At 41.8% G+C, this 27655-nt stretch overlaps 2 protein-coding genes and 1 pseudogene across 3 annotated transcripts in view; all 3 read right to left on the bottom strand.

Annotated features, from left to right (window-relative positions):
• Nucleotides 1–11097, bottom strand: part of LOC145484942 (HEAT repeat-containing protein 5B-like) — a 74696-nt gene extending 63599 nt beyond the window's left edge. For both annotated transcript variants that reach the window (XM_081463560.1, XM_081463561.1), the window contains exons 1-2: nt 10277–11097; nt 8275–8486 (exon numbers count right to left, since the gene is read on the bottom strand). In XM_081463560.1, coding sequence (XP_081319686.1) covers nt 8275–8486; nt 10277–10405 — 341 coding nt within the window. In that variant the 5' untranslated portion in view covers nt 10406–11097. The remainder of the gene's footprint in view (nt 1–8274; nt 8487–10276) is intronic.
• Nucleotides 2–8268, bottom strand: LOC145485074 (uncharacterized; annotated as a pseudogene).
• A 5360-nt stretch (nt 11098–16457) lies between the features above and the next one.
• LOC145483759 (coiled-coil domain-containing protein 97-like) lies at nt 16458–25904 on the bottom strand. Its single transcript, XM_081462302.1, has 2 exons — nt 23552–25904; nt 16458–16773 (listed from the first exon to the last, which is right to left on the bottom strand). Exons 1-2 carry the CDS (start codon nt 24168–24170, stop codon nt 16553–16555), a joined length of 840 nt encoding a protein of 279 aa, XP_081318428.1. The 5' UTR covers nt 24171–25904; the 3' UTR covers nt 16458–16552.
• Between the last annotated feature and the right edge of the window lie 1751 nt (nt 25905–27655).

Below are 27655 nucleotides of genomic sequence, written 5' to 3'. Positions count from 1 at the left end.
AAAAATTAAATCACTATATAAATATGATAGCATTCAACAAATTGAACAACCATACATGTCCTTACATGTCCTTACATGTCCTTCATAACACAGATGTTGTCAACACCACACAAGACAACATACATTTATATAGTGATTAAATGTAGTTCCTTATATTACTACTAATCCAAACGTTTGCACTTTGTTTAATCTTATTAGTCTAGGTACAGTTGAACCACTAATATATAGATTTAGCAAAGCCTAAAAGTGGAGCCCCTCATTACAACAATTAACCATAAATGAAAAAAGGATTTTCCCCCTGGATCAGAAACTCAAAAAATGATCAATTGTGAGCATGTGATTGTTCAGTGTGTGATGTCACTACTTTTTACATTTTAACAAACCATACTAAATGAGTATACCCAAGATTGTAGAAATTACGTACGCAACATATCAACGATAATTGTGCATGGAATATGTCGGATGAAAAGTCAACAACGTGTCAGGGTTTAACTTGCGTTAAAATTTTGCCTTTGCATGTACTCCCTCCCTCTCCCCCAGAGTAATAACCTGGCTTGAGCCCGCAATCCAATCAAAAACCCAGTACCTGGTCAGCGCTCAACTTAAAAAAACACGTAACCTCGATGAGCTCTTGACCTGAGCCCGTGATATGGTCATGTGATACTGGTCAGTGGATATCTTGTTTTGACAGCTGTCAATTAATCATAACATGGATGTGCAATATCAAACATGTACTTATGGTAATGGTGCGACTCTCTTATTTTTCATGGAATGGGGCTTGGTGTACGGAGGTACAGACGGACGGACGTATGGACATGGGTTACCAAATTTTAGATAAGAATCCATCCATTTCGCTAGTACAACGGTTTAATTACCTCAGCTCAGAACAGTTTGCATGTACACAGAATGATAGAAAAGCGAAATGAATGGAAATACAACAAACATGGCCTGACTAGTGCCAGGTCCCTAACTTGAGTACACTAGTGCCAGGCAGGCCTGACTGATTACGTTCTATCTCCCCCCAAGTCTTTAGTGACAATGTATAAACTGGGGCAGTTAAGACTGATGTAACAAAAACAGAACGGAACAAGTGTCAATGAGTTTGTTAAATTGTTCACAGTTCTAGAAGGCCTTTTTTGTTGTGGTCCCTAAGGGGGGCTTCTTTGTTCGGGGCTTGGTTGCAGGAGGGGTTGTAGGGGGTGCCGCTGTCAGCTGATGGTTGAGTGGTCAAGATTGGTGGTAACTGAGTGCTGTCTTGTGTGGGATGGAAGTGCATTGCTCCAGGTGTAGGGGATTCTGGTGCTACTGGTCCTGGTGAAGACTTCGCAGGTGGCTACCCAGTTGAGGCTGGTAGTAGAGGAGTTATTGGGTTGCATAGGGAGGGTGGCTCGGGGAGATACCGAAGGTCATCATCAATAGTGTGTTGAGGAAGCTGTTCCTGTACGGGAATATATTTCCTCAAGAATTAACGGTTGCAGATGGTGAGTCGGCCCAAGCCATCAACCTGTACTACATACTGGTCAAACTGGCGGATCTCCATGATGAGGCCCGTCTTATTTGATGGGATGTGGACCAGTTTGGTTCTGGATGCGCACAAGGTCACCAACTACCAGGGGTGGGAGTCTCTTGGTGTGTTCCGTCAACCTCTCTGCGGCTTTGTGTCTGATAGGGCCTGCTCCCTGTTGGCACGGGTGTCACTCCAGGTTGGATGTGGTTTGTAGCGGCCAGGCAATATGGGTATCAAGTCCTTGATTGGTCGCCCAAATATGCACTGTGCTGGAGACAGTTTTGTGTTGGGGTCAGGGGTGTTTTGATATTGGAGTATGGCACATTGTAGGGAGTCTGTGTCAAGAATGCCATGGGCATCGGTGTTGTCGGTAATGAGGCATTTCATGATCTTCACACCAACTTCTGTGTGGAGGTTTGAGTGTGGGAAGGCTACTGATGAGAGGCGGTTGTGTACACCCCACTCTTTCAAGAATTGACGTGTGGTAGTCACAGTGAATTCTGGGCCACCATCTGTGGCGCACTCATCAGGGATGCCAAATGTTCTGAATGTGTGGTGGAGGCAGTCAATAAGGCCCTTGGATCCCCATTGCACTCATTCGATGATGGGCCAGTTGGAGTAGCGGTCCACAATAATGAGGTAGTTCATTCACCTTGTAGTGAAAAAAGTCGGCACATATGGACTGGAAGGGATATGCTGCTGAGGTGAGGGGGTAGGGCGGAGCACTGGATTGTGAAAGGGCCATGCGGTTGCAGTGGCTGCAGTTCTCCTGCAAGGCTCTGATGGCTGCAGTGATTCCTGGCCAGAATACTGTTGATTCAGAACGGGCAGTCATTGAGGTCACCCCTTGGTGGGCCGAATAAAGAACATTTAGGATATGTTGTCGCAGTGATGGGGGTATGACCATGTGGTCCTTGTAAAGGATAACACCATCAATGATGTAGAGGTGTTCTTGAAATGGGTGGTACACTTGGAGGGCCTGTGGGAGCTCATGTCAGAATCTGGGGAAGCCAGACTCAATGAAGGAGATCAGCTGGGTCACATCCTTGTCACTTATGGTTGCCAGTTGGACTCTGTCCCATGTGATAACCATGGCATGCAGTGTTGAGGAGGCCAAGGATGAGAGTTGATCATCGAGGTGGGAGGTTGGTGGAGGGTCTGCACAGCAAATGCCAGTCATGAAGGAGGGGCTAGGAGAGGGTGGGTCATCCGAAGTGCCTGTACATGTCACATCATCAGGTAAGATCATCATATCTGCTGGGCCAGTGGGGTGGCAAGAGATAGCATCAGCAGCCTTATGTCGCATTCCAGGAATGTGAATCATACAGAATCTGTAATGTAGGGTCTTCCCTTTAAGGTTGCAGAGGCGAGCATTGGAAATTTCATCAATGGTACAATCACCAAATATCTTGAGCAAAGGCTTGTGGTCTACCGCAATGATTAGGTCTCTGCACCCAAGGACAAAGAATCAGGCTTTGTCGAGGACATCGGCCACTGCAAGAGCCTTTCCCTCTACAGGGACGTATTTTGCTTCAGCAGCATGGGTGAAACGGCCTCCAACGAGGGTTATCTTCCAACCTGTGTGACAACAAAATGGCAAAGCCAGTACCCTATGCCATCTTTGGACCAGTCGGTAGCCAGGCAAGTTGGTTTGGATTTATCAAAGATGCGGACACCCTCTTCAATATCTCTGATGATGGTAGCTTTGGATTCCTCAAAGAGCTCATTGTTCCAGTAGAAGGATGTGCCCGGCTTAAAAAGCTGCAGAAGGGCAGCATGCGCTTGGTGGCAGCAAAGGCATACAAGACTTGATTGAGGAGGCCAAACCAGGATCTAACATCAGTGATGTTTGTTGGGGTTGGGAAATCACGGATGGCATCAAGGTACTTCTTTCAGGGTCAAACATTTTGAGGGGTAATTTCAAATCCTGCAAAGTCAACAGTGTCAGCTCCAAAGACGAACTTGTCCGGGTTGAGAACGATGCTGTGTTGACCACATAAATCAAGCCCATCCACTGCTTGATGGAAGCTCTTGGTGAGGTTACCTGACCAAAGGAGTGTTTCATCAATGCACTTTGTTTTGTTGGGGACATGAGAGACAATCTCATCAAAACGTCGGGAATAGCCATTGCCAGATACTATGTAGCCTTGCGGTGCAGTTTTGTATCAATATCTCCCTCAAGGAGTGATGAAGGTGGTAAGGGGGCAGTCATCTGGGTGCAGGGGGACACTGTGGTATCCATTCCAGCAGTCAGACTGTTTTCTTTGTATTGCTGGGTACAGACCGTGCTTGGTGGAAAGGGCTCTGTGTGTGGTAGGTTTCACGTGTAGCATGGCAGCTGAGTGCCTGAAAGTCCGCTGTGCGGCAGGGTTGACCATTCTTTTTGGCATAGATGACCATGGGGTGACAACATGTGACAGCCTTGCCTACTTGGACTGGTTTGAGGACACTTAGTGCAATGTCCTGGTCTAGGCCGGCCTTGACACTTTCCTGCCAGTGGAGTGGAACCAGGACTGGGGTGTGGTGGGCCACTGGCTCTGCAGTGGGGTCAACCATAAGCCTCCTGGTGGCACCCTTCATCAATGGTAGTGGTTGGTGCTCACAGGTATTGAAAGTGCTGGATTTGTAGTAATTCAGGAGCCATTGCTGTAGGTGCTGTTGGTTACCCTCAGTGGCAGGAAAAGGCAGCTGCGTGGGTTTTGGTGGTAGTGGTGGTTGGCGGCATGGGCAATCACATGGAGGGCTGACTGCGCTGTCGGGTGTGTGTGGCTGTGTGGCTTAGTGGCTGGTGAGGTTCTCTTTTCCTTAGGTGCCAATTTGGGCTCTATCATGGTTGTAGAGTGGAGGGCTTCACCCAGGGTGGGGAAGTTTGGGGAGATCATGCCTAGAGCTGTGCAAGTCTCCTGGCTCAGGAACAGTTTGTTGGCATCACTAGTGAGGTACACAATTTGCCGGGATTCGGAGGGTGTCCAGACTTAGAGCAGCCAGAGAACCGTAAGATGACTGCCCCAGGATTTTGATGCCATGGTTGTTGGCTGCATGCATACACATGGTAACTGGCATCAGCAAAGTGTCAAGGCCGGCCTAGACCAGGACATTGCACTAAGTGTCCTCAAACCAGTCCAAGTAATAGTAGCATTACTTTTAATATTTTCATTGAAATTGTAATTTTTTCTTTAGCAAGAATGAGTGCAAATAAAGATTGATTATTATCAGATCATCCTCGCATAAGCCGAGGTGGCCGATTACCGTCATACTTGCCAAGCAGCTCTGACAGGCCATGTCAGCCATTGCAGTGATGTTGGTCGTTACCGGCTTGGATGTGATCGCTTTGAATTCCAGGGCTGCATAATCATTTGGGTAGACTGAGTTTGGGATGGCTGTTGAACCCAGCAGTCACTGAGGTGGTGGTAAAGGTGGTAACCTAATGAGATGGCATTCTCCCTAGGATTGCAGCTGAGGCTGGTGGCTGTACAGAGGGCATCGAAGGTGGCGCCTTCAACCTCACTGGTGGCACTTTTTGGGGGGTCACTGTGCTAGGTCGTTGCTCTTCCTTTGCTGTGACAGACAGCCTCATAATGGTTCGCCCATTTGCAGTGTGTACATGTTGTGCCATAGGTAGGACACTCACTCTTTCTAACCCTGGAGGGGCATTCTTCCCATGGCCATGTTTGCCGCAATAATTACATGAGCCAGGTTTCGATTGATCCTTGATTTCATCCTGCTTAGTGCAGCAGTATTGACTGCAGGCAGCGTCTAATCTCTGTGATTGTTGGAGATGCCCTGCCAACGGTTTCCCGGCCTCCTTTGCTTCAACAAATTGTAACACCGCCTCCAGGGACATGTCTTGGTTTTTGTCTCCAAGTAGGTCTAGCTGGATTTTGCTGTCAGCGGGGCCACGTATCAACACATCATGGAGAACGTTCTGGGTATAGTTTACTTTGCCATTGCAGCTCGGACACATGGTGGAGAATTTGCAAACACCAGCCCGACCACGCAAGCAGGTGCCAAACTACTTATGAGCTCATCTCGGTCCTGGCGCATCTGGTGGAGTTGTTCTCAAGCTACCACAGTGTTCTCTTCTCTCATGGTGAGTTTCTCAATGGCGGCTATCACCTCAGCGATGGGTTTGTCGGCCAGCGAACTGCCGGCATTGTGAGAAAGGTCCTTTCGTAATCGTTCATCGCAGCACTTTAGCAGCTGCATGACTCCATTCTTCCCAGTGACATTGGTTGTTTCTACATAATCATTCCAGCGTGTGAGGAAGTAAGACCATTCTTCACTTGACCCTGCGGCAAAGACTGTTGGGCCCTGGACCTTTTCTGCTTTTGCCATGGTGGCAGGATGTCGTGCAGCAGCGGCCGTGGTGTGAGTGCAACTCGAATGGACGGAGATTAGAACAGCGGTGAGGGCGTCCTCAACGTCAGCCATTTTGTACTCACAATCGGGAAGTGGGCATCTATGCTTTGGCATTGTTGTTGTCCAGGAGTGGGTCCGTGGAAGTTGAGAGACACTGCATGTTGTGAAGGCCAGATGGTGGCCAGTTTATTGTCTTTCGCGAACAACGAAACTCGACTTCTTGTCGTTGAGGTTCCCACCACTTTCTCTGTAGACTTATTTTTGCTTTTCTATCATAGATAAGAGTCCATCCATTTCGCTAGTACAACAGTTTAATTACCTCAGCTCAGAACAGTTCGCATGTATGCAGAATGATAGAAAAGCGAAATGAAACAAAATACAACAAATGTGGCCTGACTAGTGCCAGGTCCCTAACTTGAGCACACTAGCACCAGGAACGGCCTGACTGCTTATGCTCTAAATTTTCTAAGGTATGGGGCTCCGTTCGTGCACCTTCAGCATGCAGGAGCTCTGCTATTACATAGCCAACCCTTTATCAAGTCCTGAAATTATTGTCAGTAATATGCTGCAAATAAAACCCTTATTAACTGGCCACCTCTATTCAGTGGCCATGGCCACCTTTTGGTCATCCTGATGAGGGTTCTTTTGTTGCCTTTACCCCACAATGGTATAAGTACACATTACCAGGTGGAAAAAGAGTAAAATTAAACAGTATAGTCTGTCATGATAAGGCTTAACATATGCATGTACCATATTGCCTGTTTGAAAGCCCCATTGTCAAAGTGTTCTTGGCATATCCAAGAAAATGTTGTACTACAAAAATTTATAGATGACTCATTGAGAAGGGAACATTATACAATTTCATTGTCATCTTTATTCATCATAGATATCATAGTATCATTTTCAATTTACCATTAAAAAGTTGCATGTTTTAAGCAGATGCTTTTGGCTAATTAATGCTTCAAGTGTTATGTTGAAAGGTGCAGCATGGTTCAAGCCCGCATGGAATCCAAGTGAAATTAAGGATAATTTAGTAATCAGGACTGTCATTCAGGGCCATGACCAGTAACACCTCTCAAGGCTGAGTATGCTTGATGTTTCCTTGATGCTAAGGTGAACCTGCCTGTTGTTGCTGGAATCCACCCACAAAGTAGCACGTTTTCTACAGGTGTGGAGAACAAACTCAAAACTCAATGACAATCCTGCTAATATCATGCACATTTTTGGAGGTAACAAAAATTGCCTGAGTCGTGCATTGAGGAGGGCAATCTCTCTAACTTCTGAGAACGCATAAGTGATATTTTTAATCCTAAATTTTATAAAGAATCGTTCAATTACTTGTCTATCACATAGACATGGAAGCCAAACTGGTTTTATTAGCAATAGAAAAGTAAACTAAGCAGTATTCAGCAAGTGTCAATGAACTCTAAAAACCCACAAATCAGCTCATTATCACACTTCATTTCTGCACAACAACACCACGACAATCAAACCACATTTGCCGAAAAACCTTAAACATACATAAAATATTGACTTTTAGGCAAAGTTAAACCTCTGTAATGAATGCTTTTAAGACATTTAGAAGTTCTTCAGTCAGACCTCAATGACGATGCACTGACTTGTATGAACCACAGTTGGTTCTGCTAAGGCTTGGTGAGCTTTTATTGCACTGACTTATCTCCAGCAACAATGCAGCTGGGAGCATATCAAGCTGTGTTGAAATGTGTACGACATTAGTGGATAGAGATGACTCAAGACACCTGCTGGATGTAGAATTATTCTTGAAATCATCTGTTGTTATCATTTCTCGCCTGAGCCATAGTCACCAAGTCCTTGGACCGATTTTCTTCAGTGTATTGGAAATTTTAGCTTTTTCAGCAAAAATGGTATTCCTTAGTTGGCAATCTCCTTTCAGGACAGACATCTTCAACTGGCGAGTTCTCCATCATTTTCATCACTGCAGTGTCAATGGTATTTTTGCCCCTTGTGTTTTCTTGTACCACATGCCAAAAACCATCCATTGATTACAGAACTGATTGCAGAAAAGAAGAATGGACTGTTCCCTGCAATTTCAGTTCCATTGGTTTTCCACTTTTCCACTTCAAAAAAAATGGTCTTCCAGTGCTTTGTGTTGTTTAGTGAATTACATTTTCTCTCATTCCCATAGTTCTTCAATAAATTCATCATCAACTTTCTCAAAACAAGAAACCACCGCAGCAATTTTCTTTACCATTGCCAAGTGACCAGAGAGCCATGCAATTTTGCCCTTGATAGTTTAAGAAATTAAGAGCAAATGTCTTCTGTCTCAGCCAGTAAAAATTAATTACTTTTGCATTTTATGTTAATATTGTTATAACTGAAATTAAATCTGAAACAACTGAAGTACTTGTGACTTCTAAAGAACTTACAGTTTGACTGGAAGGTAAGACTGTGACTCATCCTTGGACCTAATGATATCACTGCACTTGTTGACTGTTTCATATAATGTCCTGGTGCTTCCAATACTGTACAGCAGTGCATAACATTTTGCAAGCAGCTGCCTTGTTGGTGGACCAAGGATTTCAGTTAAATGTTTTGAAAGTTGTTCCTCAAGTTTCTCTTGGGAGTTCTTAACTTCTGTCTGAGAAACAAAAACCAACTCAGAAAAATGCACTACAAGTTAGCTAAATGTATTTTCTTTGAGTTTTGATTGGTTTTCTAGACTGCTTACCTATCTTGTAATTAGCCCCTCAGGAGGGGTAATGTCATATATACTATATGGGTATGTGCCCTTGTGAAGGATATGGTTTTCAGGCAGTTAAGTCTTGGATAGAGTGTAGAATTCAGACAGTTTTGGACAAAAATGACATATAATTTAATGGAAAAGTGCCCAATGTTATATTGTAATAAATCATTTAGTCTAGTACAGGGGTCTTTACCAGGGGTTCTAAGAAAGAAATCAAAACTAGAAAGTGACTTTGTAAGGTTTAGTTAGTGTATTTTTTACTACAAAAGTGATAGTTTCTGTGTGGAAAATAGCTAATGTGGGATAGGGTAGGAGTTTCTTTTGGTGCCTAGTCTAGAATAGGTCCAGCTAACCATGGCCTAGTACAGTGTAAGGGTTTCAGTGTCCCAGTGGCACACCCCTACCCAATGATTTACAGAGCAGCCCCCGCCCCCTTGGGAGAGGGGATTAGCCAGAGTGATTACTTTGGTTTTGGTTTCACTACACTCAATTGAAAACCACTCTAACATCAACGATAAATCTCCTGGAAAGTAATAAAAATAGAACTATATAGTAGTTGTCTCGCATGGATTTAGTTTTGTACTTTCTTTTTTTTTAGTATAAACAGGCAATAGTCGCTATTTGGTACGAAAATATGCTACGATATTTGTCCGCGGACATTACCTGTTCCAAGAAGCCAACAGTTTTCCAAGAGCATAGCTTGAGGAAAACTGTGAGCTTCAAGGAACAGATAATGTCCAAGGACAAATATCTGAGCATATTTTCCCACCAAATGGAGGCTATTGTGTTTATTATCCTTCAAATCTTTTCTGCAACACATGCAATTTTGAAAATTGGGGAATATTCTCGGATATTCCCCAGTTTTAGCTAGGGAATATTTGGTCATGTGATGTGTTTAGACCAATTGCATGTGAGCGAAAACATTTCATGGATTATAATCAGTGTTGTCTGATCTTACATAATGTTTTTTGGATATAAGAACACCACAAACTGGCTAGAGGTAAACTGGGAAATGATATCATTAATATCCTTACTAGTAAGATAGGGGGCGCTTTCCATTATACCAAAGATTCCAGAAATTTCGGTCAGAATTCAAATGGAAATGTCCGTTTCGGTTTCTTCCGACCGGCATATTTGGAATCACCTCTGGAGGTGGTCCACTTATTTTGGTCGGAACATTCTGGCTGAAATTCGCTGTTCCATTTTTGACAAACCGGTTCTTTGCCCTATTAGGGAATTCGGTAAAGGAATAAAAAAATGGCAAGAGCCATTCCTTTTGGTTGGCCCAGTTTAATCGGAAAATGTCGTTCCATTTTCCTCGGGTATTCCCACTGATCTCTGACCGGTCGGTTTGGCACCCAAAACACCCAGGGAAAATACTCCACTTGTGTCACAGTGAAGCTCCTTATGAACTTCACAAGCAGTGTATTTTCCAGTAAAAAACTCTTCTCTATATAATAATAAGAAGTACACTGTCAAAATGGAACTGAAACCATTTCTGAACTACTGAAATGCAGGTAGTTTCGTGTTATTACTCCCTGGCCATCAAAAGCCATTTGGAAAAAGACAAATTAACTCTTTAACCCGGTAAAGTTACGACAATGCACAGTTCCAATTTCACATGCCTCCTAAAAAAGCCCACCAAATAGCAGAATTAAGCTCAAATTTTCTTCTGAGAGCCTCACCTTTTTGACAGCGGTAATGTTATCTTCGAGATTCCTAAGCCATTCATAGATAAATATGGCTTTTTGATTTGTTGGCGTTCGGCCGTACTCCTCTTCATTGTAAACCAGTGTAGGTGAATCGAAATCCATATCGAAAACAGTCCCACAATTTTTATATTTACTTCAAACCAGCGAAAAAAACAGCTTTGTAGTCCGCCATCTTGGCCTTGGCAAACAGCTTCTGCAAACGGATGTTGTGTTTAATCGCGGGCTCAGATGAATACGGCAGCGCACTCCAGTCGACACGTCCACGATGTCGTCCACGATTAGTCGGCATTGGGTACGGGTGTCACGAAAACTCAGACCCCGAAAACTCAGACCTCAGCTCGACCTCAGACCCCGAAAACCCAGACCCCGTAAACTCAGACATTGATATTCTGCTCCCGCAGTCCCGCAATCGATAAATATTTGCATAAGGAAACACGGGACCGCGGGACTGCGGAAGCACTAGGTTTACACCCATTTAATATTCTTTTTTTATATACTTTAATGATTAATGTCATGACTGCAGGACTACTGGAGCAGGAGATTAATGCCACGCAATCGTGGCCGGGTATTCTGAAGTTGGACAACATAATAGCGACTCTGTCTTTCTAATTCTTCGGCAAAAAATTCGCCAGCAAATGTCTCACCAAAGTCTCGGGTGATATTTTAAACCTTGTTAGTTTTTCACCGTTTTATCGACGCGACAGCGATAAACCGGAGAACATAAACATCTCACTCCTTTCGGGCATGGTAGACTACGAGTAGTCCCACTTTCGCTTAGTCCGTCGTGCGTGACGAGAAAGAAAACCGCGAGAAAAAAATGGGCGCGCGAAATACTGGGGGCGCTGGGGGCGAGGAGCGCCTCCAGGATTTCGCGCGGCCATTTTTTTCTCGCGGTTTTCTTTCACGTCACGCACGACGGACTAAGCGAAAGAGGGACTACTCGTAGTCTACGGGCATGGCTGTTGCGTATGAACATTGCGTGACCATAAAACATTTCAGGTGAAATCTTTTTTTTGTTTTAATTTCGAGGGGTCTGAGTTTTCGTGACACCCCATTGGACACGGCATACTTGTAAACAACAACTGGATGAGGTTTTTGTGATATTCAGAATAATCAAGGTCGAGGTAGAAGTTTTCGGCTGAGGCTGATAACACTTTTTGAGACCTTGATTATTCTGGATATCACAAAAACCGAATCTAATAATTGTTTTATAATACAATGAATGAAAAAACAAATGGCAGTCATGTTTTTACTTCTTCTCTGAAGGCAAGCAACACAAAGCGCGCGAACTTAACATGATTACCCTTCGAAATCATGCACCATGGTCATACATGACGTGATTACCCGTGACCTTCAGTGTCCTTGACATGATTATTGTATAATCTGCAGCTAGATGACGTCACAGGCACTGATTTCGAAAATTCACTGTATGCTTTCAGCCAATCAGAAAAGAGATAGTGAGTTCACGTATAATAGTTGACCTTATACTCTAATCACCCTGAAACGATTATAAAATATTTTGTAACTAATCTTAATAAACTCGAACACAGCATCAGGGGCGGGCATCTCGTTTATTGATGCTCACTTTCGAAAATAAAGAAAGGGAACAAAGAAAACTAAGTATGCAAACTTCTCGACACTGAGAGTAAAGATGCTAAATTATCCTTAATATAGCCGTCCTTGGCTCGATCAGTCTTTCATCTGCCATGATTTTTGAAGAGTCGGTCACTGACGCCTGCGTTAGCGGCCGCAGAAGCACCTCCTGCTCTTAGACTGTGTAAACCAAACAAGTGTTTAGGAGGATACCCTAATTCCGCAAACGCTGGTAAAACTATTTCCCTAGTTCTGGTATAACTCGTACCCGTGGAACGCAAACTATAAGAAGAAGTAACTTTATGAAAATGCAAGGAGCGAAAAAACGGTAAAGACGAAGACAAGTCTAAATTAGCGCTACGGACGTATCTGTTAAGCATGTGAAAAGGGCAAGAAACAGAGTCTGATTTTCTTAAGAAAACATGGGCGCCATCCCTATAAACATCTGTTTTGCTCTTAAATACATAAACCCTAACAAATGTATCGCAAAAACTAACGTCACAACAACGAAGGCTAGCTAACTCGTTGTAAAGGAAAAGGTCGAATAGGCAGTCACGCAAATTGCAGCTAAGCGAAGATCAGAAATATTAGCATTGGGACCCGCAAACCACTGAACCAGTTACATATACTCAAAATCATTTCACGAGTAACAGGTTCCTTCTTGAGAACAGGTTTTGCAAGTTCCCTTTTTGCAGCCTCAAGCACGTTCCTTACCAATTTTGAATCATAAGGACTTGGAAAGCCATACAAATTGTGCCATAACAGGCAGACTCAAGCGTGGAGTAGGGGTAACTCTGCTGTAGCAAAACCTCCAAGTAAAGGGCAAGCAAACGACTTCTTCAAAGCAAGAAGACCATTCTCTAAATTTTTGAAAGGCTCTTGAATAACGCTCCGTTGTTGACGAGGCCTTTGTTTTAACGGCACGCAAGGGAAGACCTTCCGCTAACTTTCGAAGCTCTGGATCTCTTAAGTGGGCAACTTTTGAGGCAAACGCATATCCACCTTGTAAACAAGGGAAGTAACAACAAGAAATGTGAGAACAAATAGAAGTAATGCAAATGCAACGCAACCAAAAACATAAGGAGGGCCCAGTGACCTAAATGGTACATTCAGCACAACTAGAAACGGGCAGTCCCGCACAAAGACAACAATGGCCCAACGGCCTAGAAAAGTTTAGTCACCCATGGCCAACACATGGTGAACGGGCAGTCCCTCATAAAACATGGCCAAGTGGCCGCGCGACATGACGTCTCATAAACAGATTCTACTGGGCACTGTACTGTATAGCTCCGTCAAGCAGCAGAAAAAAACACTGGGGTACTAAAATTCTCTGAGCCAAAAAGGGAACTATTATTTGCCCCATGGAGATAAACATCTTTGCCGTTCTCGACAAAGAAAATCAATGGCAAATGATCGGAAAATCCTCCTGCGTTCTACCAAAAAGGGCCAAAAGGGAGCTGAAGACCAATAAGGAATAACCAGAATTCCTCTGCATTGACAAAAACATACATGGTGGATGACATTTTTAACTAATGAAACAGGCGGCACCAGCCAACAGGTTTCTCCTACCCAACTAAACGCTTGGGAATCCGTGCCCAAAGAATCGGGATTAAAGAACCTCGAAGAGAATCGGGGAACCTTATGGTTTTTGTAACTAGCGAAACAATCTACTGAACAGGGACCCCATTAAGAGTTGACTGCATAAAAATAACAATCTTTAACTGTCCAGTCATCACAGTCGACAATCTTGCTCAAGTAATCAGCTTTCTCGTTTAATGAACGACGTATCCACTCAGCCTCGATTTCGATATTGTTTTCTCTGACGGTATGAAATATATCAACCACGAGTTGATGCAAATGTTGTTTCATACTACCAGAATCGACGATCAAAGGAACAGCTTGGTTATCAGTAAACCACTTAACAGAGCACCCTGAAAGAAGATGTGCAAAACTCTTTAATGAAAAACTAAGCACATCCAACAGCGCTAGCATCTGAATAAACAATACGAGATGGTCTGCGAACAGCGTCTACGAAACACCTGGAATTGAGATGAGAAACAGAATTCTTCCAGAACTCTAACTCCTTGCGAGCGCAGGGTTCCAAATCAACTCGAGACTCCTACCCTTCTTTATGGTCAAGAACCCTGTGAAGACTCTTAGTCACAAGCCGGTTTGCACACAATACCAAAAACAACCATACTGGAAATAATACTACCCGTGACAGAAGCCAGCTGCCTGGCAGGTAGACTACTCTGGGAGAGTGCATAATCGATACTCACGAGTAACTTGTCAATTTTGCCCTCAGGCACAGTCAGCAAGTTATCCTTTAAATCCCAGCGATAGCCCAACCAACGAAGAGACTGAACTGGGACCCAGATGCTTTTCTGGGTATTCGCCACAAAACCAGCACGGAACAAATCCAATTTAACGGCTATAGACTGGGAGCATCAGTCGGCGAATGTAGGGCACACACCTAAACCATCATCCAAATATACAGCTATTCTGAAAGCCTGAAGGCGCCAGTAACGCACTAAGGGCCTCATGACTTAAGTAAATATATAAGGGCCAGCGGAAAGGCCTAATGGTAAAACAGTAAATTTGTAAAAGTGAATTAACCCATCCTTGGACCAGGAAAAACCTAAAAACTCTTGGTCCGGCGGAAAAATGTCTGTATGATGATAACCAGATTTGATATCGAATGAAAAAAGCCAATTCTGGGAACTATCGACAAAGCTAAAAAGCATGGTTTTAGCGTCTTCGAATTTCACCTTGGATTTCATAACAAAATAATTAGGGCGCCGTAAATTCAAAATAAGACTTTTCTTACCGTTAGACTGCATAGAAACTGATAAGGGGTTAACGACAATAGGGGCAGACTCGCATTCAAACACAAAACCTGTGGCCAGTAGATCAGAAATGGCCTGCCCAACAAAATCGCTATACTGAATGGCTGAGCGATTATTGGAAAAATGGGTTAAAGGTGGGTTGTAAATAAGAGGAATCTTATACCCGTCTAAAATGGTATCGCGAATAAAGCGAGAAGCACCTATATGCTCCCAAAAAGCTATATTAAGCTTAAGATTGCCTTTAACTTTAACAATAGGCGTTCCGTCCTGATATTCAGCACAAGAACAACTGTCACGTGAATCAGATGATTCAGCAAAGTTACCGGTAAGTTCAACTGGGTCAAAGTCTCCTAAACATTTGACTAAATCAATTAAATTATACTCATTTTGCCCTACTCTCTGGAAAACGGCTTGCTCCAGAGAGTAAATTGTGAAGCCTGGAACGAGTTCACGAGCCCACGGGAGGATGGGCTGAACAAAATGGCAGAGGGGAAAGAACACAAATTTTGAGGCTTCCCGGAGGCTTCCCCGTACGTGTCTTTCGTATACTTTATGGCCACAGCAAAGGAAATGGCAATGTGTAATTATATAAATTGCACCCGAGCCTGAATCCAGGTCTGCCCATTTGCACAATGTAACGTTCGAAATTTCGCCGTCACGAGTAATCTATTAGACAACCAGCAACTGAAATATTTATTTGTTATTTTTATTACATTTTGGGGGGTGGTCCGTAGAGGGGTCCGTAGGGGGAGTCCGTGGACCGGTCCATAGGTAGTCCGCGGACCCGGTCCGTAGTGGGGGTCCGCGGACCGGGGGTCAGTGTTTTCGGGTTACCCTCAAGTGTGTGTCCTTGCTAGACATAAACTTTGTCGGTTTTTCTTCGGCAAAACTTTATCAACAACGCATACACTAGTTGGCTTATTTTTTCTGCAGTTTCCGGGGTGGAAATGAAAAATTTGCAGAGATCAGAGCTGGCTCTTTTTCTCTTCTCGCAGCTTCACCGCTCAATTTCGTGCTCGCGACTACGCCACGCGCGCTCTGTGCTCTAACGTGAACATTCTCGCAGGCTAAGCGTCAACTAAACTCCTTGTTCTTGTTTTCTAGCACTAGTCAATTCGGTTGCAACTTGCTGCCTATTCCTTACAGAAAATTCAGGCTTGCAACATAGTTGTTGTGGCTTATTGAGGTTTCAGTGGGTTTATATTCAGAAGAGGTGTTACTGCCAGAGGTTTAACATTCTGTGTAGAAAATCTTTTGCTTGCAAGTTTATCATGGAGGTAACAGCCAGAAACTAATGTGTCGAAGAGGCTTGACACTTCCATTTCATAAGATAAAAAGAGGGTAACCATGCATTTTTAAACCCTTAAATGAGTTGTTTTTATCTTTTTTGAAACAATTTTTGTTGCCTGTTCCATTGTTTCCTGTTACCTCCCTAGTACGTCAAATATTTACGTCTCTCGCAAATATTATTGCTCTGCATGTGCACCATGCCATCTGCAGGTAGAAGTTTACATTTTGATTTCAATATCATTTTCCAAGAAATAAGGCAGCAACAGTTTTCCAGTTGTAAGCATTAGCAGTTAGTAATTAGCAATATGCTGGAAAATTTTGCTTTCATTTTAGTTTTACACTTGCTGAAAAGTTGATTTTATCAGTTTAAACCCTAGACCGCAAAGACGCAAATGATGTATAGAAACTATGTGCACTAACAAAAGTACGCACCATCCTTAATTTATTCAAAATAACACCTCATACTAGAAAACACAATTAATAGGATTAATTTAGCTCCAAATAGTTTTAAAATACAATTCTAGGCACTAGATATTTCTTCACTGTCAAAGTAGTGCTCATCTTCATCTCTTTCGCGTATTGTTAGGTCATCATACTCATCATTGGTATCAACAGCACTGTAGTCAAACTCTTCTTCCTCCCCTCGCATGAATTTGTCTTGCATAACACTTAAAAATTCTTCATGAAGCATGTGTTTTTCTTGCTCAGTTGGGCAACCTTTAAGGGTGCTTCCAGACTCCACTATTAAAAAAGGAAAAACAAAAACAGATGCTTGTTGTGATGAACCAAGCTGGATCTCTGCTATAATTAGACTGGAACCCGCCTCTAGTCTAAGAGAAACCGTGGAAATTGTTATGTTTTGGTTTGCTTATTATGGGGTAATGCTTGGTAAACACTCATTACAATAACAATATTATTCTATTTTTATTTTAGCACAACACGAGCAACAACCAAAACTCACTTTCATGGTTTCTTTTCCAACTGGAGTTACCCAAGCGGTCTTTAGAGCTCAAGTGTTCCAAATAACCACAGACTGTGTTGTTGATCAAGGGTACCGTACTACTAAGTTATTGTTATGTGAAGTGGTGCTTCTTCAAGTAAATGCAGTCTCGGATAATGTCAGGGGAAATCAAGCCACTGTAGCTACGCTATTATTGATAAGCTAGAGAGTTGAGGTTTAAGTTCCAGTTTTTATTTTTCTGTATTGTGTAGTTCCAGTAAATATCAATCCCCCCACCGCAGAATTTACATTTTTTGGGCACAAAAAAAAAACCACCCCACCTCTCTGGAATCTCAATGAATGTTATGTACATCCCCCACCCCCCCCCCCCCTGGGTTGGAACGTACATGGCAAAAAAAGTGTGTCAAAGTTAAAGAAATCAATCCAATCACTAAGCCATCTGCATTACACGTCAGTGCTGTCTACCATCAACATAAGCATAAGCACAAGCATAAGAACATGTTAACTAGTTACAAGACTTTGTTCTCAACTCTGCCCTCCTGCCCTCTGGAATTATCTGGGTCTTTGGCCCCCAACCCCAACTCCAACCTTCCAGAATTTCCAAATCCATCTGTGGTGGGGCATGGTGTTTACTGTAGGTAGTCTTGACCACTATGTTGGTCGATATATTGGTCGAGTGTCAGTCAATAGTCAACCGATACGTCGACCAATAGTCGATTGACACTCGGACGACACTCAGTCGACACTCAGTCAATAGTCGGTCGACACTCGGCCAATAGTCAGTCGATATATCAGTCGAGATGTGTGTCGGCCGATACAGTTTTTAGTTTACCAATACTTCCCCAACACTTCGCTGAAACTTTGCCGATACTTTGCTGATACTTGGCCAATACTTGGCCGATACTTCACCGATACTTCGCCAAGAAAAACAAGCTTCCGATATGTCGTTCGATATATCGGTCGATATATCGGTCAATAGTCGGCCACACTGTATATCGGTCTACATAGCTTTTAGTCTGGTTACCAATCACACTAAAAAAATTGGAAAAAACACTGAAACAGTGAACGTTTTGTTCAAAAACACAACAGTTGAGTTTGTTTTGGACCAGATGCATGAGAAACTGAACCCTTTGGCTGTCCTTTCAGTGCTATTTAACCCATTGACACCTGGAGATTCTTGGAAAATACGCACTTTTGGACATTTTCTGGTCAGTTATAACCTAAATTAGCTCCAAAATACTCAAAATGGCATTTGCAACATAAAAGCATGCCTTACTTTCCACTAGCATCGCCTTTAAAGTTTTGTGACATTTTTGCACGGGCATGCACAAAAGTCGAACCCTACCTCTTCAGGCTTTTTGGATTTTTTTTATTAATTCATTTTTTTTTTTTCGCTTTTCCTACTCCTCCTTTTGGCCTTCTACTGGGCTTGCTTTTAGTTCCAGAATTTCCAAGAAAGCATCATCAAAACGGCAAATTCTTACCATGCAGTAGCCAAGGGATGAAAAAGGAAATTTTCCCCTGAAATTTTCACTCAAATTTCTAAGTATTTTTCTACATATTTCAAGCTCAATTAGCACAATCACTCTGATTTGGGTATCACTGGAAAGATCTCTACCTCCTGAAGATCTTGAGTATAAGAGGTGCCTTTTCATGTAAACACTCGGAGAGGATGGCTCCGGTGATGGCCAGGCAAGGACAGCAAGGGGTAATTCTCCTACCAGGGTCAACTTTTCTCCATATATATACAGGACCTTAGTTAAACTAATTCCACTCCATGGTAGGTAGTACAAAGTGTTCGTTATCAGTTGTATTTATATTCAAGTACAGTTTATTTATAGATGCATGGTTCAAATCCAAAAAATGTACCATAATATTTCCCATTCTCTAAAAAATGCAAAAATGTGTTACTTTATAGCACCGAGCTGCAAATGAATGTACCACATTTTCCTCGCTTTAGGGCCTCCACAGACTAGACATTTAGTTGTCAACAACTATTTGTTATTGACAAGCATTCCAAACATTGGAGTGTCGGTTGTCGATAACTAAGTCAGGCCAGTGAGAGCTTGGGAACTAACGTTCACTACCCATGCTCATAACCCAGTACGTTTTCAAAATGGCGGGCATAGTTACATGTGTGATAGTTGTCGACAACTAAACCAACCATTCCAACACACAAGAAAATCGGACAAAACCTTAGTTCTCGATAACTATTAGTTGTCAACAACTAAGCAGTTTTCCCTTTTTGAAAAGGGAGACTGGCTAGTTGTCGAAAACTTGTCTCATACAATACGTTTTTCAGTTGCCCATGACAATTAGTTGTCAACAACTAAATGTCTAGTCTGTGGAGGCCCTTAAAGACACAAATGATATCCCACCGACATTTGACTGATACTCAATCGAGATGTGTCTGCGCAATAACAACCAATAGTCGGCTGATAGTCAGTTGCTATATCAACCGACCACCGACCGACTATCAACCAGCTAGCGACTGAGTGTCCAGTGACTGTTGACCGCCATATCGGCCGACATATCAACCGACATAGCAGTCGAGACTACCTACAGTAAACATGATCCTGGATATTTCTGGAAACACACATGAAAATAAATTAATTCAACCTCTTGGTCAAAATAGGAAAAAATATTTGCCCAATGGGCAATGGCTTATCAGAAATTAGTGACAAGTTAAGCTCAAATCACTTAAACTGGGCTTAAAAATTCAGATTTTCCCTGCAAGATGTGGCTTACATTTTCAATTTTTGAAGTGCAGTTCCCAGTGATTTGAGCTTAAATGTTGCTGATTAATAAACAGAGGACCATAGGCAATATTTACTGTCCCTTTGACATGTTGCAAATTACAATAACAGGCTTGATGGGAATATATATAAATATATATATTTTACTCCATTTTTTGGTTATATATATATATATATATATATATATATATATATATATATATATATATATATATATATATATATATATATATTTATCTATCTACCTGCAGTTTTGAAAAAGGGGTCTGTTAATTGTGCTGTGAAGTTATTTTTGTTGGTAAACTTTTCAAACCAGTTTGACTTGATTAATAGTCTTTTGGATTTTCTTGTTTCCATTTTCAATTTGAGTCTAGTTTTTCTAGATGACGGTAGGGGCTGTAGATCATAAACATGCCACACTGTCAAAATCAAACTGGTTTGTTATAAAGTTGAAGCCAAAGGTAAATTTTGTAAGCACAACAGGGTTGCTATAATGTACTGATCTTACCTCTCCAAGCCGACGGGCGGGTCAACCCTACATGGGCTCAGACAGTGACTTAATCTGAGTGCAAAAGGACATGTTGTTTTACAGAAAATGCATGACCTGGAAACATAGAGCCATTACAATTGCACTTTTCCTTGAAGTTTTGAAAAACACATACCTAATTTTACTCTGCGAGCTGTGCTGAAATCGATGCTGCAGGCATCGATTTCAGCTTAGCATAGCACATTATTTTCCAGGGGGGCTCCGTTACCGGAAAGTCTGGAGACATCTACAGGAGTGTGGCTAATTGTGGATACCTCTTTGAGGTCCCTGGCCCTTAATCCAGGGGGGTGGGGTCGGTTTGAACTTGTGTCCATAGTCTCAAGTCAGTCTGACGGCTGGGTATGTACTTAGCTGTCTGATGTGACACAATCCTTAAAGTGCACGGAATTTCCCAAAGCTGAGTGGGTTTATTGCCTTGGCAGAAGGTTCCATTATTGTCGTGAGGGGGGGGGGGGATGCTGATATGTGCAGAGTGGTACCTGATCCCCGGGGGGAGGGGGAGATTTCAAGGCACTTTAGTTTGCTGTCATTAAGTAATGCTTGCAAAGAGCTTTTATCTGATATGATGACAGTTAAGCCTGAATTCATCCACAGGTGGCCCAGAGATTCTAATGTCATTTCCTTTTTGCACTAGATGAAGTGTGGAGTGCAGAACTTGGTAAGCACTGCTTACATGACTCTATTAGGCACCAGCTGTTATTGGGCTGTTCGGACCTGGTTTTCAAAACATCAGGTATATATATATATATATATATATATATATATATATATATATATATATATATATATATATATATATATATATATATATATATATATATATATTATTACAACACCATCCCAACAATTGCAAATACTCATTCACAAGTCTTTCAAACATGCCCCCATAAGGGTGTTCCACCATACTTGTCACCCTGGTAACTCCATCCATTATTTCTGCCTGTGCACCCATTTATATAGCTGATTAAATAAAGGTTGCTGACAAAAATCTATAATCTGTAACATACCCAGTAAGTTTCTGGGAAATAAGTGAGCTGTGCACTTATTGTCTCCTAAGATACTGTACATGTGTGTTAAAGCACTAAACAAGATTAGCAGTGCACCGTGATTATTAAGTGCCATGAAGGAAAGATGCTTATTGACACACTTATTTAGTCGTCCCATTATTTCATCAATGTTACCGTAGACCTTCAAGGGTGCCTTCTGGAAAATACTTTCTTTGTGCACTGCATTAAAGAAAACCTCTTTAAACTATATATCATTCTAAAGCCAACAAATTGTAGAATCCAAAAATAACAATATATTTTGCCAATTTTTGTTTTGGTAGGCATGTGCAAGCCTTAAAACACAAAACTGACCATACTTGCTAACTAAATTACCAGCCTTTGTGCTATCATGGACATCCAAACTTTTTCAATATTTTTATTGGTTGCTTAGACAGTCCCTTTCAACGTAAAACAATAGAAAATTTTCTGACTGCTGTTACTTGATGGGACATCACAGGAAAAATATTTCAATTTTCGTAAAAGCTTCACACCATTTGGTGTGCTTATATCTGATGAACATTTTGGCCAAGTCTCGTGAAAATCTGATAAATCTACATATCCTATAACTTCATCTGAACAGAGATAATTCACACAAAAAATAAACCTCAAGTTTTCGACCTCAAAAGAAATTCACAGTTTTCACACCTCACTGAAGCGGTTGTCAATGCAGCCATGCCACCAACCAGTGACAAGAGACTTAGAACTCTCCAGAGTCTCGTGACGAAGAACGTTACAAGAAGGCTTCCCAGGAACAGTTGTTTATAATTTACAGGAAATATTACATCAGGAAAAGTGAAGTCCACCATGAAATATTCATCAGCTTGTAAACTGAATCAGCAGATACTTGGAAAAGAAGGAAAAGGAAAAAAAGAGAAACGATAGCGAAATAGTCCTTGAACAGACCTATTCAAAGAGCCAAACCGAGAGCGGATATTTATAGATTAAACTAAATGAGCGCTTGCTTTCAAATTTGGGAATGTGAAGACCGTACAAAATCGCCCAGTATATCACTTAAGACACAACTACAATTAACGAAAGCGAAGATTTCTGTGTGAGAAAAGGGACTTTAAGCAACAACAACGCAGACAGCAATGGAAACGCCATAAGATCAGAGAAAAGCCAAAAGGTCCACTGCGCATGACTGGCGGGAAACAGGGTGACATTCTGCGTTCAGGCCTGACGTGAGTGAAGCTCATTTTGCGTTGTTTGAAAACGTGAGTTTTCGCTTTTGTTTCCTCTGAGCTGTGTCAACGCTAAATAACCTGTGTTACTAATTTCGAGGAACTTTAATGCTTGTTTTCTCTTGTAATGTGAGATATTTCATTTTAAAGGAACGTCGAGAAATCTGAAGTGAACTCAAGCCAGTCGGCAAACATGTGAGTACCGTGAAATACCTTTTTGAAAGCTTATGTAAATGAAGACAACTTACACGAATTTCACTCGCAATTTTTCCTTTCAAGAAGTTTTCAAATGTCAAATGGCTCATTATGGTGAAATTCTAACACATTTAAAAGCGTAGACACCATTAAAACTTGTGTAGCTGTTTCCATTTTCAGTCGTAAGATCAGTGGTTTACTTGGATCTTTATCAGTCGGCACACTGCTGCTGATAATAAGTTCATTTACTTCATTGTACAACTCAGTGAGAAGGGGTAAGTTGCATTTGTGGAAGCGAAATTTGGACAGGCACTCGTCGTCTTCAAACCATCGAAGTTATAATCAGGAAAGGAATCATAAGGTTGGTCGAGATCATTAGACCAGTTCAAATCGTACAAGAGTACAAGTTTGTCATCGTTTAACATGAAATTGCTGTGAAAATTGTTACTCCTCAACTCAGTGGTTGACACATTCTGATTATGGATAACTCGTTTGTGTTAAAGTTTTTAACCTATTTTTTTTTTAGAAAATCAATTTAGATTAAGTAGTAGTCTTGAATTTGGCATGAAAAAATATTTTGGACTAAATCTGCCCTTGAAGGTCTACAGTAGCCTTAACTCGTTTTATGGTTTCTAGCATTTTGGGATGCAGATGTGTGGCTCCAGAAAATGTCTGTACCCACAGGCCCTCAAGGAGGGTTGCGGGAGGGGGAGTAAAGAATAAACAAACCCATAATTTCCAGGATGGAGGGGTTCAAACCAAATAACCCTACATGGAAGAAGTACAGGTATTTTCTAGATCAACACAATCTGCTAAACAAAAAATGTACTCACCGTTGTCGGTTGAACTGTTACTCTCCAAGTCCTCCTCCTTCTCCTCCTCTTCCTCGATAGATGCTTCCTGATCTCTTTGATACTCAAGTAACCAGTCATTCATTTCTTTCTCCTGCCTGTTCATTATCAGTTCAGACAAACATGGATCACCTCCCATTTCAGTCCTATCTCTGTCAAGCTTTTCTTCCTCGGTTAGATACTGACCTATATACTCTTCGTAAAGTAAAGGAGACCTTTTTCTCATGTTCGCCTCGCTGAAATAATCCGAGTCTTTCATTAATCTCTGTAGACATTCGTAACGTCTGTTCCGGATTCCTGTTTTTGTTTTTTTACTATCAATGATATTTTTCACTTCTGCCAAGCGAAAGTCTATTTCATAATCTCCCTTCAAATGTTCAAAATTTCGAAGATCTTCTTCGGCAAGATACCTTCCAAATCGCATAAGAAAGGAGCTGGGTTTTCTCTCCAAAACCTCCTCCAAAATACCAACCTTTTCATCTAAAGTCAAATCAGGTTCACCTCTCTGCTGACTTTTTACAACAGCATCGCTCCTTGCTATTCGAGAAAGCATGCTTCTCACTTGATTTAGGTCTTCGTGGTTCTCAAAGCACGTCGCCATGTTTTCTTTTTGTCAGAGTTGGTTCCAGACTCCAGTCCGCACAAACCTTGTTTTTTTGGCGGAAATAAAATTGAAAATGAAAACGAAACGCGGGAAATTCCTTTCATTGATCAATAAATAATGATTTGTCACATGATGCTCACAGGATGGTGGCGTAACCGGTATTTTTGATATAAAATACTAACAGGAATCGGAAAGAATCTTTTTTCCGGCTTCTTGCCAGCGCGCGTACGAGAGGAATTTTAAGTATGGTCTGGAAATAAATAAAGGGGTGTTCACAACTGCCAAGCGTTCAGATGGGTCCGTTATGGCGTTTTCCTCGCGTATTGCCAAGTCTATTCCCCGGTATATTTTCCAACCTCTGCCCTGGGATAGGAATCATTATAGCAACAACCATTGCTAGTAACTTCATTTGTTTAATCCTCCGCGGAAAATAACATGAATTTCTCAAGAGTCAATGTACACATCATTTTACAAATTTTACAACAGAATTCAACGGCCGAAAATATTTACAAAGAATTATCCTTACTTCTTTAACCATTGTTCAACTGCAACGGTGGCGTTCGCTTCTTAAAACCGACTACATAATTCACTTGACAATATGGTGGGCACCACCTACAACAAAATCTCTCCGACGAAAGAATTTATTTCCTCGCTCTGTAAGTATATCTAACCTGTATTCGAAAATTACATTAAATCATCGATTTTTCTTTACATGCGCCAAAAAATAACTTTTTAAATAACGAAACAATTGCTCATGAAAGGGAGCGCCATTAATTCGTATAGTAAAACATGTTCACAACATTTGCATATTTTCGATCATTCACAACGAACAGTGTTCGCTTGGAGTCAACGTACATGCACTAACTGTAACTTCCTATGTAATAAGCAGTTTGAAAGTTCTTGCAGTATCAAAGTCATGTCTGATTCTTGTGTTTAACAGCAAGCAAAGTCAGAGTAATCCGAACAATCGTTTCACTCTCGCTAAATATTTCCTTCATTTTACCTTTGCAACAAAATAGACGTAAACAAAGGGACGCTTCCGTTGGGAATATTCATTTCGTTACTGATCTCATCTTCCTGCATAGCGAAAAGCTTGAAGCCACATTCTGTCTTTTTCACTTAACGTTGACATCGTGGATACACCAGAAAAGTTTGAAGCTCCAGAGATCGTGCGAGTTCGCTTTCTTCCTTTGGGAGGCATGTGCCATGTGGTCGGCTCTACGACGGACATACTGTCGATGGAGTCGATCGATTCTTCACTTGATGTTTGTGAATTTCTACACGAGCAAGGCTTTCCTTTCCTCCGACATCTTATCTTCTCTTTACGGATAAAAAATGGAAAACAGCCTCCAATAATAAAGAGAAAAGCCACCAGAATATGCGCCACAACAGTCATCTTCCGAACGTCGCTAACTCCCACCTCTCAAATGCAACTGATACCGTAATAAGATGCGTCTGCTTTTCAATCGTAACTATACCGACCTTTGTACCAAAACGAACCAAGACTGACGCCACTACGTCATGTCAAAATTTGTTCTCTGTCGGGTAATGTCAGTTTAGCGATAATTACAACAAAATTTGAGAATGAGCAATCGAGAAATGTGAAGAAATTCAAAAGAGTTTAGTGCAGGAGATAATTTTCAATGTATTTCACTCACGTCTGGCTTTCTTTTTGGTTTTATGATAAAGTTTTTTTCTCGACAGGAAGTAAGCTCTCCCTGCCCTCCCCTAGTAGTGAATTATTTTTTCTAACCTAAATATAACTTGGCTAGTCTTGGCGGGAATTCTGTGACAGTCTTGTGACAACGAAACACAAGCGCGTGCTGTTCACGACTGTTATGATTCGTGTAATTTAATACAGGCAGAACAGAATTTATATTTTTAAAAACAATCGGGAGCAATGAGAGCTGCCGAAAATTTTGATCAGATCTCAGTTCTTTTCTTTAGGAGTATGATGTTGAAAGCCCGCTTTATTGTATTCCGTGCATTTTCGACGGTATAACATTCTTTTCATTCCGAGATGTAATCCTGTTTCTATTATAATCTGCAGCATGACGTCGCTTTGTAAACCTCTGCTATCTCTGAGAAAGGGAGTACATTTCATTTTGAAAGGAATGGTTACCCGTGATTTTATAGCTTTCTAACTGATGGCAGGATCTTTAATTGGATGTTGTAAAGTTCATTTCATACATTGCCGGTGTCACAGTGATATGTGTATCCCCGTGATATGTGTATCCCCGCACACATATCACTAGTGATATGTGTATCCCCCGTGGGGATACACAAAACACTGATACGCGCCTGGGCATTCAACGAACAAAATGGCGACTCGGTTGCGAGGTTCCGACGAGCGCTTTAAAGAGTAGAAGAAACCAGAAATGAATTCGCGCCCAACGGAGCAGATTAGGATTTCTTGAGTTTGTTTGAGTTCCAACCGACTCGATTGTATATCTGACTAAAACTTCGAACAGCGGATACACATATCACTAATTATTTCATGTGATCTCAGTGATCTCAGTGTGTATCCCCTAAACACAGCCGTTAGATTAGCTATCCACCTGATCGAAGAAAATGGCCAATTATTGCCGAAACGTGCTGGCTGCTTACTCGCTAAGACGTTTATACCCTGGTTGAGGTTTGCGGAGTTTGCAACTCGAATGTCTAAATATCTAAACTGAAATCGCGAGCAGGGGATACACATATCACTAATTATTTCATGGCGCAGTGATATGTGTATCCCCAGAAACACAACTGTTATAATATAGCGCATCAACCTTGTCAAAACTGCAGGCAATATTAGCACCCGACGTTTTTACACGGCTTGGGTTCACTGAAGTTTAAAACTCGATAATTCCACTAAAAACGCGTGCACGGGATAATAAGGGATACACATGTCACTGATAATTTCATGAACTAGTGATATGTGTATCCCCATGGACACAGCTGTTATATTGGCTTTCTACCCAAGAAGAAAAATGCCCATAACATTTGCATTGTCAAAATTGGCTTGCTAGAAATATTCACACCCGGCATTTATTCATAGCTTGGGATTTCCGGAGTTTCACTGACCTCGGTTGTACACCGTCGCCGACCGCATGCAGGGGATACACATATCACTAATTATTACATGGCGCAGTGATATGTGTATCCCCTGAAGACAGCCGTAATCTAGGCTAACTGCCGAAAAATAAACGTCGAATATTATGAAACGTGCTAGCAATATTCGCAGTATAGCAATGTATACAGCTTGAGACTTAACATATCTTACAAAAAGTCGAAGTGAAAAGCGGGTGCAGGGGATACACGAGTGCCACTAATCATTTTATGGCGATCGGGTCGAAGCCGTGATATGTGTTTCACTCCACGAATAATTCAGATGCAAACAAGGCGATGAACAGTGGAGAATATGCGTTACTCGAGGGCTGAGAACGCACCGCGCAATTAATATCGTCCTAGAAATCCGGTGCCGTGAAACTCAAATT

The sequence above is a fragment of the Orbicella franksi genome, chromosome 4 (genome assembly GCF_964199315.1).
Source record: "Orbicella franksi chromosome 4, jaOrbFran1.1, whole genome shotgun sequence".
Taxonomy (NCBI): Eukaryota; Metazoa; Cnidaria; class Anthozoa; order Scleractinia; family Merulinidae; genus Orbicella; species Orbicella franksi.
The sequence above is the reverse complement of the archived record's forward strand: the minus strand, read 5'-3'. Positions and strand labels throughout refer to the sequence as shown.

Bases quoted from the DNA above. Each gene is read 5' to 3' on its own strand.
- LOC145483759 (XM_081462302.1), bottom strand. From the start codon at position 24,170: ATGGCGACGTGCTTTGAGAACCACGAAGACCTAAATCAAGTGAGAAGC. The intron at 16,774-23,551 runs GTGAGTACATTT...CTTTTTTAATAG, and splicing joins TAACAGTTCAACCGACAACG to TGGAGTCTGGAAGCACCCTT.